Below are 15,067 nucleotides of genomic sequence, written 5' to 3'. Positions count from 1 at the left end.
AAGAGGAAGTCCAACTTCTATGGAAAAGGAAGAGGCGGCAGAACAGTGAATGCCCACAGATTGGCAGTCCAGATCCTCAAATCTGGTGCAATCAGAATCAGTTGCTCTGCAGGACTTTCAATAGAACCAGTCGGTACAAACGTGCACAGCAGGCCCAGAGACCAGCTAAACCTGGACGCATCCTCCTGGAGACTTTCAGAAGGAAATATATTGCACAAAACCGTGGACACTGCCTTTTCTCAGTCATGACGAATAGATCCATGTATGGAGCCCCACCCCCAATCTGAGAAAATCACTTCCATCACTTCAGGGTGTAGTTCCCATTCGTGGTCCTCGAGTGTGATGCTACTGTGAGCCTTCGCTCTCACACTGAGGGAACTTGCAAGATGAGCGCTACTAGGAAAATTCCCAGTTGTTGCACCCACTGCCACAGGAAACAGTCTTCTAGCAGGGGGTCCCTAACTCTACTGGGCCCCATCTGTTGATGTAAAGGAAGGTAGTTTAAAAGAATATGAATGGTGCTTCTTGAAATGGAAGAGAGAAATGCATTAATGGAAAGGTGGACCGCCACAGATGCCACTCAGAGGTGGACCAGTAACTCATCATGTTGCCCAGATGGGCAATTCAGCCCAGGAAGTAGGCATTACCACAGTGAAACTGCCAAACTGGCAGCACTTCTGTGAAGGCACATGAAGCAGTCATCAGTCCGAACAGTGAACTCTGTGTGTTATGATGCCATATGAATCGCCAGTAACACACTGGGCAGGGATGACCGCAAGATAAAAATAGGTGTCCTGGAAGTCCACGGATGAAAACCAATCTATAGCATTCATGGCCAGCAGAACCCTGTTCACAAACTCCATCATGAACTTGGCTTATTGAATGAATAGGTTTGAGAGGAGAAAGATGGAGATACATCTCAGACACCTGTACGTTTTACAGACCAGGAACTAAAGGGAATCAAATATATGACACTTTCTTATAGAAGCACAACCTCTATGACCCCTTTGTTCAATAGGGCAAAGACTTCCTCCTCCTCCAAACATTTGGTATGTGCTGAAGAGCACAATTTGGTGGAAGGAGGGTAGTCTAGAGGGACAGAAAGGGCAGGGGTTGAATCTTACAATTTAGCTGTATAACCAGGCAATCTGCCAAGAACATCTCATAGCTGGCGTAAAAGGGAGAGACCTCCCCCACACCAGAAAATGATGGTGTAAGGAGGAAGGGTCAGAGATATTTTGAGGCAGCAGAGGATGGCTCTGCTGCTGGTGGTCATTGTGTCCCCTGGATCAACAATCCATATGTTGGAAGGTCTGGATTCGCTGAGAAGGTTGTCACTTGTTTAGAGTGACTGGATTTTGACAACCAAAAACCGGGACTACAATTTTGTATCATCCAAGGGTCAATGAATGATTTAATTGACAGCAGTTACCAACATACAGACAATGTACCACCAAAGGGAATTAAATGCAAGTTTTACACAACAGTCACTTGTGTAAACTAGATTGCTTGCCAATAAGGGCTGCTAGCTCATCCTGCAACCAGACCACACAAAAATGTGCCTCCCACTGAGTTTGTCGATCCTGTCGGAAAATTACCAAAATCTACAGGGATAGATGGTGAAAAAAAACAGTATTTCCTCAGAAAATTCAGGTATGCTGTACACACTTCTCTGTGAGCAATGCTGTGCCCTCAAATAACCTACAAAAATATGCAACTTTTGGTACAACGACCTAGGTGGGCAAGCTAGGCCCAGAGAGTGAGCCTTAGCTCTACTGTTCTTAAAGCATTCACAGGAACAGTCAAGCCTTCTCGCTGAAGATCCGCACGCTGTGGAAGGGCATATGTCCATGAAGCCTGTAGGGCTAGTTTGTAAGAGGCCAGTGGGGGCATCCAAGCAGGGTGTTGCAGAGTTGTGGCTTTGCCCTCAGATTGAGTTATGGTGTCCGTAGAGTCAGACTCCACTTAAGGATCTCTAGGTTCTGTTTGGTGGCAACCAATTCGTTTTGACCAAATCAATACATGGATGTTTCATGTGGTGCGGTAGGTCGACAGTAAGTTTTGCCAATTCTCACAAAGCATGGACATATTGACCCAGAAGATAGGTCATGTTCACTGTCTGAAGCGCAAGGCTGGTTGAGGAGAATACTTTACAGCTCACAGAGTTCAGTTGTTTCTGCTTCCTATCTTTGGGTTGCTGAACCCAAAAAGGGTTCTCCCATGCAGCCATGACCAGTTCTAAAGAGCCTCATTACATGGGAGCAGGAGCTCTTACTCTGAAGAATAAGGTTGCAAGAGCACCTTCAAAATGTTAGACTTGCCTGCATAAGGTGAGCCACAGATTGACTCTATACCTGGGGTTAGTGGACCAACAGGAGATTTCCAAATGACGTGCAGGGTACAATACATTTGTCAGATTTCGATTGAAAGAGGTCGGAACAGCAAAAATACCCACTGAACTGTTTGCTTCAAATTCCATGAAAATGCTCTCAGGGTGGAATTAGAGATCTGCTGTGGAGAAAAAAAGACTAGGCAGCAGAGACAGGACAGGAATTGCAATCTAGATCCAGGAAAATAATGATGACATGAAAAGTTTTTTTTGTGATAACGAAGCAAAATATTTTGCCGGAATCATACTGGAGGAGTTGCAATTTTGGATGGAAGAACATCACATTATACCTCCAAATCAGACAGGCTTCACTAAACAAACTGGAACCATAACAAACATCATGGCCCTTGCCCTGCTAAGCGATTATGCAATGTCAGAAGCACCCTAAACACATGTGTTTTATAGACTATAACTCGGCTTTTGACAAGGTGAGCAGAAATAAGCTTTGGTAAAAACTTGCAGGCTGGAACATACCAGATGGTCTTTTAAAAACATTGCAAATGCTGCATGCTGCCACTTGGATTAGAATAAAACTTGGGTATGGTTCTCATCTGTCTAGGTGCATGCCAACAACAGAAGGCCTAAAACAGGGCTGCATTTTGGCTCCGACCCTCTTTAACCTGTTCCTCGCAGATCTTCCTCATCAATTATATAAAGTTAACAGCCTTGCAGCAAAACTGGAAGAATCTGTTATATCGAACCTCCTATATGCGGACGACTTAGTCCTGATAAGTAGGATAGAAGTGTGCTTGCAACGGCTCTTGAATGCAACTTTTGACTATTCAAATAAAAATAAGCTAACAATCAACATGACAAAGACCAGAATACTCATATTCCAAAGGGACAAGCAGGAAAAATAAAACTGGTCCCTGGGTACAGGAAAAGTGGAACAAACAGATGTGTACAGATATCTCGGAGTCCTATTTAGCTCTAATGGAAGATTTGCTGATCAAATGGAAGATGCAAAAAAGGAAAGGTAAGGCACTAGGAGCTGGCCTGGGACTGCTGCAAAAGAAAATGAAAGGCTCCTCCTTTAGTCCAATATTACAGGTGGCTAAAGCAAGAATCATGCCCACGTTAGCCTACGGGAGTAAATCCTTGAGGGGCCGCGATAGTAAAGTCGCTCAACCTTACAGTCTGAAAACATTTTAAAACAACTTTGTGTCTCCTGGAGCATGTGTCCCCAGCTCAAATCAGACTGGAGCTTGGCCTAGTCAAACAACCTCTGGGTAGAGAGGCGGCTTTTGCAAACTGCTGCCATAGCCTCAGACTCACGAAAGAGGGCTTCCTGAGCCACCATCTCTGGATGGAAATAATGGGGAGGGATAGATCACCTATGGGTATCTACCTACAAAGAGCACTCTTCACTCTAGCTCTTCTACCCATCTAGCTCCAGAAGGCGAATCGTTATGAGCTGAAAAAAAAGGTAAAAATAAATACTAAAATAAAGTTGCTTCTGGAAGATAAACCAGATTTAGCAAGGCGGAGTCATGGATGGCTGATTCTCAGCAACTATAAGACATTATTCCTTCAAAGCTATTTAGCTACTCCCTACAGCATTCAGACAAAGGAATGTTTACAAATAAGTTCGGGGTCACCCCAGTTTTAGCGCACTATCCACCATGGTGAAGAAAGGAGCTTGGGGATGAATGCAGACTGTACGGAGGAGCATCGGAAAGTCTCATTCATGTACTGTGCCTGTGTAAATCTGTCCTAAACGAACATCGCAAAATTATGTGAAGGGAGTTCATTAAGAGAGGAATAAGGACATGTAGAGAGGCTGCAGTTGCATGTTTTAATCTGGCCAACGTTACACTCAACTATGCAGGCAAAATTTCTTAGGACAGTGGAGAAGAAAGTTATGGCCATGGAACTAAGAAAGACGCAGAAGAGCACAAACTGCAACACTGATAAATGTTAATATCCGGCTGCTCACAACTTTTACAATGTTCTGCATTCTACTAGTGAACTCGCCTGTTTTATGATAATTTTAAGGGTATGAAAGTGTACATTTAAAGGAACATTTTTAATAGCTTGCAGTGGTGAATACATTATATTGCAATGGTTTTAATGAACTAAGCACATAAATAAAAATAAAACTAAGCTAAGTTCAATAAGGATATATTGAGGTACCTAGGTCTTTTGAAAGACCTTCATGCTGTTCCAGCCATTTGCTGAAATCTCCTAACGCTAGTAAATGGTTGTTATTAAGAGCAGAATTACTGAAGTCCTGCAAAACAGCTGCTGAGGTTTGAGAAATAGCTTTTGAGGGATGGTAAATTAGATAGGGTTTTAAAGTGAATCAAATGTGCATTCACAGGTCAAGGACTTGCCCAAGAAATATTGCTGAAAAGGATTAGGCACAAGGAAAAGTTTACTTACATAAATTATTGCAACTCCACCTCCTGTTTATTTGTTAAGATCTTGCCATACATTTGAATAACTGGGAAGTAAAAACTAGTGTGTAGGCACAATATTATAGAGCCATGTCTCAGTGTGATAAAAAAGATCTCAGCATAGGCTTTGTCAGATCTCTTGCATAAATGCTCCAAAAATGATATCCAGGAGACAAAGGCGTCATAGAATGAGGTAAGTTCATTATGGATGAAGTACACCAGTCAGGAGTCCAAACGAATGAATCCAATTGCCACCCCAACTCATATACATCTCCATGCAACCTTCCAACCCACTCTCCCATTGCTTCAAACCATTACAGCAAAGCGAGAATGCATCTTTCACATTTTTGAAAGATGCTGGTGTGCTCATAACTATAACAGTCATGTATTTTGTATATATACGTCTCAATACATAGTCACGGAACCTAATGGGAAGTCTTCATCTAGAAAGACATTGTCTTGACATGAATATCTGTTTCCTCCTTAGAACAAACACTCCCCTTTCCACACGCACAGCATTCTTGAAAACCCGAATCACCTGCATGGGGTCTGACCAACATACAGCTCCTGTACTATCCGTTTTGTTTTTCTTGAGACTAATCGTGTTTCCAACATTTCCACATTACTTGCTGGGAACTCCTTTCCTATACATCAACATGTCTTTAATTTTTAACCTGTATTCTCCCACTTTGCGTCATATTTCCCAAAAATCCACATCAGCAAACTCACCAGCATCCTACCTTTTGTTTCTCATCCACCAAGGAACTAATTTTGTGCTAGGTTTCTGTCCCCTTAATACCTCAAAAGGACTTACAGAAGTCACTGAATTAGGCGAGTTCCGGTATGCAAGCAACCAAGACTGCAATGCTCTTCTCTAACTGAGACCACTCTTAACTAATAATTGTATTGCTTTACCACTCTATTGAACCATTCTACTTGACCATTAGCTTGGGATGGAATGCAGCAATTCATTTATGCACAATACCACATCTCCACAGATAGCTTTCCATGTACCTGCTGATGAACTGAGGTCCATTATGTTTCCAGCTCTTGGAGAATACACTCTCTACAAATAAATTCATCAAAAAAATCCACTACACTATCTGAAGTACCCTCCTTTACCATTTACATTTTTGGCCACTCAGAAAAATAGTCCACCATGACTATACCTATGGCTTCCTATCTAGGTAGCACATTAAATGGGACAATAACGTCCAATCCTAATTTGCGCCATGGCATTGCTGGAAATTCAACTGGTTGGGGTTCAGGAACTAACACTCTTGCAGATTTGTTGCTTGATCCCCACAAACCCTTACTTGAGGTTCAACAAAAGTATCTATGCCTGGCCACCAAAAGTTCACCCTGGCTCGCCTTCTAGTGCATGAGATACCCATGTGAGCAATATCTATAATGGCTTTCCTTAAATTAAGAGAAGGTATACATTTGTCACCTCTTACTACTATGTCATTTTACACAGCCAACTCTTCACACACCGTAAAAAACATTAACTCTCCTGCAATCTTCCTTTCATCTGGCCAACCACACTGAATTAACTTTATCACTTGATTCAATTCAAGATCCTTTTCCATCTATTCTGTACTACTGGGTGCTCAGAATTCAATAGATTGATACCCTGTAAAGTGAATGCTACCTCACATTCATTGCTATCTGTATCCCTATGATCCCCCTCTGGTAGAGGTAATCTGGACATACAATCTGCATGCATATTATTTTTCCCCAAATACGTACTCCATACAATATTGAAATCTCTGCAATCTACAAGCCAGTCTAGCTAACCTTACTGTCATGGCACGGTGTTCCCCAGGAGCCATTATACAAACTAAAGGTTTACCATCAGTTTTTATAGTGAATTTTGAGCCCCACAAAAAGGTTCTGAAATGTTCTGCTCCCTGCACAGAAGCCAATAGCTCCCTGTCCATTAATGAATAATTATTCTCAGCCTCTCTCAAAGCTCTTGATGCATACAATACAATCCACTCCTTCCCATGATCTTGATGCATCAAGACACCACCTAATCCACAATTACTGGCATCAACCATTACCACACACTCCTTGCCTATGATAAATGGTTTAACACAAGGTGCCACAACAAAGAATAATTTAAATGCCTTAAAAGCTGCAGTCATGCTATCATTCCATACGAACTGTGCATTTTTTTAGCAGGTATCTGAAAGGATTCACCCTGGAAACATTGTTCGAAATAAACTTTGCATAAAATTCTGTTAGACCAAGAAATGAAACTGATTGTTCTATATAATTTGGAATGGGTGCATTCATAATGTTCTCAACATGGTTGTGCTTAGGTCTGAAACCAGCGCCACTAATATGATGTCCAAGGTACTCCACTTCATGTTTTCTTAATTTGCATTTCTCTGCTGGTAGAGGAAGCCCTTTAACTGATAATGAAGTTCACACATTCCTTAAATTGCCTCTGCATTTTTGCCAAAACTTAGAATGTCAACTTGAAAAGCTATTGCGCCATCTATGCCCTCAAAAGTTTCTTTAATCAGTCTCTGAAACACAGATGTTGCACTAGCTAACCTGAAAGGCATCCGGCAAAACGTGGACAGACCCTCAGGTTTAATAAAGGCTGTAAGATCCTTTGATTCATCATCTAGTTTGACTTGATGGAATGCACCTGCCAAGCCTAAGGCTGTGTGCCAGCTAAGGTGGTGACCATCTCATGCAGGTTGGGAAGAGGATGGGCCCCACCCATGTAACATTACTGAGGCTGCACAAATCAACACATAGTCTCAATTAGCCAGAAGCCTTAACAGAAATAACCACCAGAGATACCCACGGCGAAGACTCCACAGGATCAACAATACCTTTCTTTCACATGTTCTGTAACATATCCGTGAGTTGCCCTCTAAGTAAGAAGATCATTCCTGACTCTATGTCGGGTTGGGATGGCATTCTCACATAGCCTGGTGCGGTGCCTAAAACCTTGGTAATCTCCTAACTTAGCACTAAAAACATCAGGAAATGTTTCTTGTGACTCGTATAAACTTGTCTTTGCCATTGGTTTTGTTAAAGTTCCAAACGATATATACAGGTGTATCAGCCGTAGGGTCCACTTTAATACTGAACTTCTCCTGATGCAGCCACCCCAATAAGGATTGTCCATTTCTTGCCACATACACCTTACCATGTGTGTGTCCTCCAGAAAAATCTAAGTGAGACCAAAAATAGCCCACTAAATCAATTTTACGACCAGTATACCCACCAGGAGCTATATCAGGTGCCAATAATATCTGTGGCAATAATATCTTGTTAGGCCATCTGTCCTTCACTATATCCTGAGAGATGATTGACTGTGCACCATGCACAAGAATCCACTAAAACAGTAACCATTTCCCCATCTATGACTATGTTACAAGATGGAAATTTTCTCTTATTCTTCCCATCACTTATACTTAGTACCTTATTAGAATTCTGATTAAAACTATACTATCATATTCTCATTCTCTGTCATCATAGCCTTGTACAAGATTAACTTTCCACAATTCATCTGCACACTCTGTTAAAATACCCTTTCTTATTGCATTTTAACCAAATTGTATCAAAAGCAGGACACAATTTTAAATTACCTAAATGTGACGCACTGCCACATCTATAACATAAACCTACTCCTCTTTCTGCCAAGCCAGTTTTATCTCATTTCTTTGCCCTACATTTTTTTATTTTGTCCCCATTATTGTATAACACTACATGGACATTAGTATCTGAAATGTCTCATTTCTTGTACATATTGTTCAGAGTGATCAATAGCTTTTTCAATCTCAATTGCAGCATTAAGGGACATATCTGTAGTTGTCCATAGTCTCTCTTGTATCTTCTTGTTATTAGTTCTCATCAAACTTTGGTCCCTTAGTACTTGTTCATAAGGGATTTGTCCAAAATCACATGTCACAGCAAGAGATCTAGGTACGGATACATATTCCTTCATGGACTCATCAGCACATTGTTTTCTGGAATAACACTTAAACCTTTCCATTACAATATTAGTTGTTTTTTTTCTTCAGTATCGCATACATAACTGTTTAGAGGCATACTGACACACATCAGTGTTGCTAGGAGCAATTCGTAGTGGTAAATTCTTAAATTCTTTCTAACCTATGCACCCCTAAGCTATGTTTTAAATGTGCTAGTTTCCTTTCTGGCCCACAATCATCTCCCTCCAAGACTTCAACATATGCTTAAAAAAAAAAAAAAAAAAAAAAAAAAACACCTCCTAGGTCTCCCAATCCATTGGTGGTTTCCCTGGTGCTGTGAGAAAAGAGGGAGGTGGAACAATTCCTGGCATTGTTTTAAATCAAAGACAAACCAAGTAACACTAAACTATAGCAATGTTATATTAAAATAACAAAAGTAGTCACTATCATAATACTTTACATGGAGGTGTGCACACCACCGTGTCAATATGCGGAGATGTTTATCCAAAGAGCTTCGGGTCAAAATCCATGTGACAGAAAAAATAGTGAAATACAGTGAACACATTTTCACTGACAACACATTGTAACCATACAGCACGCTGTACCAAGATACAGCGTTAATTATTCAAAGCGTTTGTACCATTAGGCTCAAAATACAAACAAATGCAGTGTAAACTGAACTGCAAGTTAGATTCGTAGCACTAGCAAAATACGGATCACTGTTCCACTGTGAGCACCAATGGACCATAAAGGAGTGCAGGAGAAAGCAGCGAATCCTCGCTCAATATTGCTAGAAGCAGCCAATGAAATTCTCAATCAAAATCCCAAATGGAGTATGGTGACAGGTTTAGCAAATAAAACATTCTTGAAACTGAAGAAACACAGGAATGCAGAACCCATCAGGCATGAATTTATATATATATATATATATATATATATATATATATATATATATATATATAACAGGCTTCGCATAAATAAGCAACTTGAGTGTGATGATTAAGAGCAAACTTTATATTCCAGACCATGGCTACAATGAAGCAGCAATATGGATTTTAGTAGAAGAGAAGGATCAGTAGAAAGGACATTATATATTGGGATGCCCTGGTAAAGATTTTTTGATCGGAGAACATTAATGGCATTGTATTGTAATGTGTCATGAGGTGAAGAAGGTAGCAACAGATCTTGTGCTTTGTAATGTAGGGTAACATTTATGGACTTACCATCAGAAGAGGCCAAAAGGGGAACCAGATCAAATCAGGTTCGTGCAGCGTGTCTGGCAGTATCCGGATACGGATGGGTGCAGACGGGCTTACCTTTGACATGTCTGCTGCATGCAAACACACAGGTGGTCTTAAGACCACCAGGGCTGCGGTCGGACCGCGGCCAATGTGGCAGTCCGACCATGGCGTTAGCACCGCATTCGGACCGCCAGATTATGAGTTTCCGTCTGTCTGGTGGTGCTGGCGGTGCTAATCCATTTACGAGTTCCTTCTCCGCAAGCGAATACAGGGCAGTAGAACCGCCATGTAAAGGCTGGCAGAGATGGGGTACAGGAGGTCCCAGGGGGGTGGTGGGTCTGCACTGCCCAAGCACTTGGCAGGGGCAGTGCAGGGGCCCTACCTGGCCAGCCCCATTGGGATGTTCACTGTGCTTTGCAGACAGTGACCATCGCAACGGGTGCTGGTGCACCCTATGCACTGCAGCAATGCTGCAGGCTCTATTATGAGCCTGAGACAATACTGTAGAACATTTCCCGCTAGGCCAGTGGGGAGAAACACTGTTTTTGCACGCTGACCCAGCGTGAAACTCTTAATGGGGCCTGCGGGAAGATGGACGGACTGGCTTTTCCATCTGCCAAAGTCATAATGATCCCCACAGTGATCACATCTAAAAAGCAGCTAGTGGGGTTGCACATGGGGGCTGGAGCGTTAAGCGACGAAGATGATGGTGGTCATTAGGGAGAGAGAGCATCAATATTGCCCAGCTCAGGTGAACTAAACCATCAAACAGCCAGCAGTATAAGTGAAAAGTCTGATAGTGGGTAAGTAGCATAGAGGTAAAGAGTAATGTTATAAGAAAAAATAGACTGTTGCTAAAAACTGTATGAGAACTAAAGGAGACAGTACCAAAAAGACAAAATGAACACTGATAAGGTTGATGATTAATGAAAATACTCAATTGCCAATAGACGAATGACAGTGATTGGAATGGAGTTAAGAAAGCAATGAGGAAGAAACTAAAAGTTTTACCATGCAGCAACTACATCTAACTAGGTGTTAAGTGGGACATGGGGGCTGAAGCGTGACACCACCACCTCAGATGGCAGCGATTAAGGTGAGATGAGTTGTCTGATGACAGCAATGTTCAAAGGTTGAGGAACGGTTCCTTCATTGTCTTGGAGGAATCATCACTTTTGAGACTGATGTCACTGAGGAAGATGGTTGAGTAATTTGGTGAACTTGTGGTGATGAGGTTGGTGATTCTGATGATAAAGGTCAATCCGATGCCACCTTCATTAACATTAACTCTTATAGTGGATCTACATAATCAGGGGTTTTGTACACTAGTTGCCAGCAACGAGCCTTAGCTGGTTCGACTTGCTTACCTTGTGTGGCACAATTCAGTAAACCCATGTCTGGAATTCTGTAACAAAGTTAATCTCTGCTTTACTGGAGAAGGCTATTATACGCACATGTAATACGAGTATAGCGCTTAATGAAGGATACCTTAAGATTTGTAAGACTGGCTGCTATACTCACAAAAATAATTCACTAAAATGGATTAAACCGTATACTTTTCTTACTGTGCTGTTTCATACTTCAAAATATTGCAATGATAGGGAGGAGAGTGTTTCAACTGTGGCATACATGCCACAAAGAAGCTCCCGGTTGTATTTAAACAAAATTCGGACTTAGTGTTGCAGATACTTCCCTAACTGACCACAATAAATCCTTTCCTGTGCTTTGTCCCCTTTAAGACAGCAAGGTCACCTTGTGACTCACATTCTAGAAATGTATGCACTTGAAAGTCCATTACAAGCTTTCTGCTACCATTGTCTATTTGTGTCTTAATTCACTTGCCTGCATACTACTAATGAGCAATGCTTACTATGGTTTATGTATGTTGAACTTAAAATAATGTTTAAAACGGAATCTGTAAAAGGTTAGGAAGTAAATCTTAAGAATTGTTATTAGGCATATGGTAACACAACGTAAATACTTTGTGGGTTTGTTAAACTGTACAGTGGACTTCATGTAATAGTCACATTTTACAAAATATGGAAAGAAATGGAACTGCCCACCATCGTACAGAACAGAGAAAAAAAGTTATATCTGTTGAGTTACACAGACATGCAGGCTCCATGCTGTGGAATAAGCCATACCTTGAAAGTGACTGTTGCCTTTGTACAATAAAATCCCACAGAAACAATTGGATCTTTGAGAGCCTGAGACTTTAGATGTGGAGTTGTTCCATCATCCAATCCTGTGTAGCCTTCTTCTCCTTCGTTTTCATAGCTAACAATAGCAGGAACAAAGGACCAGGCCCACGAAACCCATCCTTGCTGATCATCATCTTGCTGCAAGTAGACATCTTGAGATGTATATGGACTAGAGTACTGCATATGTGGATCAGATTCATCTTCACAACCTAAACAGAAAAGTAAATATTATTCTGCAGCTTTAAAAAAAAGTCTAAACAGAAAATACTATATTATATATTTAAAAACAAAAAATCAGAAAGAAGGAGGCAGCCTACCTAGGACAGCCTGTCAGCCAAGTATAACTAATTATTTGACCTCAGTCAAACTTTCTAACCTCCAAATATAGCAGTTTCTATTCTACAACTACCATATCAGAAATGCTGAGAGGGGGTGTTCCAACCATCATGGGAATGTAGTGGCCAACAAAACAAAATTCCAGAATAACCCAGCCATTTTTATTTTTTTCTAACATAACCTTTGTCACTTTTTCCAAATTTAGCAGTTGAAAGTTAACACTTGACGGACTGCAATATTTCTTCTACTTTGCCATCTCTGACACATTTCAAGTGGAAGGAAGGCACGTTACTTCGTGACTTTATAGGAATCAATCCATGCGGAGCCTTACAGTTCCATGTTATTTGGCCAATACAGAAAAAAAAATTACATTTATCATGGACATGAAGGCTGAACACAATATCAAGTAAATTATCATCTGAAATACAACACGCTGTGTGTAACGAAACACCTATACACTACATACAATTTAAGTAGGCTTTGAAATTAGATTTAAGAAGGAACAACATAAGAACCTTTTTGCAGCTATACAGCCACACATGATGCTGAGTATTAAATGGTGACTCGTTATATCAATGATCACTTACTGAAAGAAATGACATGAATAATGTTTTAGGGCACTTTAAGTGTTCCAAAGCCATGTTGTGGAGGAATTGCAATCTGAACTTGTGCAGAGAAATGATTCATAAAAAGAAATGCTGTAGCCATAGGGTTAATTAGGGATTATGAACTCTCTAATTACTTTAGAAAGCAAAATGTCTATACATCTGCCCACATGGTTATGATAAAGGACCAGTTGTTAGCCTTAGGATTTCCATGGTCCAATGTCATGGTGGTCCACAGTCTCTTCTAGCACATGTTTCTCCCTTTTAAGGGTTGCTGTGCGCCTTAATAACCAAATCCATATTCACGGTTAAGAAAGAGGGGCTCCATGACAGGGAAAGATATGCAGGTTTTATTACTGAAGAGCACACGTGGAAGGTTCCAAAATGATTATTCAGCTAATTACACAAATCTCAAAAATAGCATTTTATGGATGAGGAGGTTTTTAGTGACCACCAGGGTAAAGCAAATGAATCAGAAACCTATGAAAGGTTGGCTAGTTTAAGTAACAAACAGACTGGGAAACTGACCGAGATTTGTGACGAACCTACTATTAAATGGTCTATTAAACTTAAGGATGACATTATCAAATGGAGTATAATTATTACCCCTTATGTGAATTGCATGTGTAATAAACAGAGTGACTTGCAAACTGACCATTTAATCTTTTGACAGGCCACCGTGGAGAATTTATGGGCCGATCTGAGAAAATGCAGTTCTGCTCAAAACAACAAGTGCAATAATTCTAAAAATGAGAAGCATAATTAATGGTTTGTAAATGCCTATGTCATGGACTCGCACGCAAAGAGCAAGACATTACCCACTATGTCACAAAATAATACAACTGCTGAAATCAAGATTTTGGAATGAAAAAATTAATATATAGAACATATTAGGCAGCCTACAGCTTATTATTCTGCTCATGAGTGACAATGTATGTGTGAAGCTTTGTTCTTTATAACTACAGGGAGTAGTGGTTGCTGGTACCACAGGTCCTGCAAGAATTAAATCTGACACTTGGCTATCACAGATCAGCAGTGAATTGGTCACAAACATTCCATTCAGTGACGATCAATGCAAATGCTCTCCCAAGGATTCACAGCTTGGTGGCGAAATCCTTTGTAATAAAAATGCACCTAACTCCAGATTTTGGGCCTGATTTAGATTTCGGCAATTGGGTTACTCTGTCACACTGGTGAATGATATTCCGTCAGCCGAAATATAAATCTGATTATTCCCTATGGGATCTAGATTTTGGCAGACAGCATATCCGTCGCCGTTATAATACACATGCCCGCCGAAATCTAAATCCGGCCCTTAGTCTGTTTAACAAATGAAACTAAAGGTTCAGGAGCTCAAGGCCTTAACAGGGTTCCAATACTGCACTACTAGTTGAACCACTAGTTTTGGGAAGAAACACTACAATTTTAGGAAGTCAAAGGATCAGGTATGTTGCCATCCTCTTGGTTCCTGTTCATAAGAAATGCCTGAGGCGTGCAGTGCCAATTTTGATTGAATATTTCTGCTAGACTGTGAAATGAAGTTAGGTGCCAGAATTTGCACAAATTTATACAATAAAACAACATGCTCTTTGTCAAACAAGCTGGCGTTAGAGGAGGATCGTTTATGACTTAACATATTGATATTTTGCTGCTTGGCTAGGAAGATTTCCATAGATAAAACAAATTTTAATGAGAATCCAAGCATTCGATCAAGTCTTGGGATTGCTACTGAAGCAGTAGAGACAACACTAGAAAGATTTATAGAGTAAATGGTCTTAAGCATGGCTGCATACTAGGTCCACCTCTGTACTTCAAACTTAGTCAACAATATCATTGTACTGAACATTGTAGAAAGTCACCCAGAATTTGTAGGAGGCTTTACGTTTTTTTTTGTTTTTTTAATCGGGATGTATTTAAATTATTTGGTTCTTCTGTTACAAACA

The 15,067-nt window shown here is 40.7% G+C and overlaps 1 protein-coding gene across 3 annotated transcripts in view; it reads right to left on the bottom strand.

The window, feature by feature from the left end:
• VPS13B (vacuolar protein sorting 13 homolog B) overlaps positions 1-15,067 on the bottom strand; it is a 2,423,697-nt gene that overhangs the window by 2,072,901 nt on the left and 335,729 nt on the right. For all 3 annotated transcript variants that reach the window (XM_069220546.1, XM_069220545.1, XM_069220547.1), the window contains exon 8: positions 12,127-12,392. In XM_069220546.1, coding sequence (XP_069076647.1) covers positions 12,127-12,392 — 266 coding nt within the window. The remainder of the gene's footprint in view (positions 1-12,126; positions 12,393-15,067) is intronic.

This window comes from Pleurodeles waltl, chromosome 2_2 (assembly GCF_031143425.1).
Source record: "Pleurodeles waltl isolate 20211129_DDA chromosome 2_2, aPleWal1.hap1.20221129, whole genome shotgun sequence".
Taxonomy (NCBI): Eukaryota; Metazoa; Chordata; class Amphibia; order Caudata; family Salamandridae; genus Pleurodeles; species Pleurodeles waltl.
Note: the sequence above shows the minus strand (reverse complement) of the source record. Positions and strands in the feature narration are given on the sequence as shown.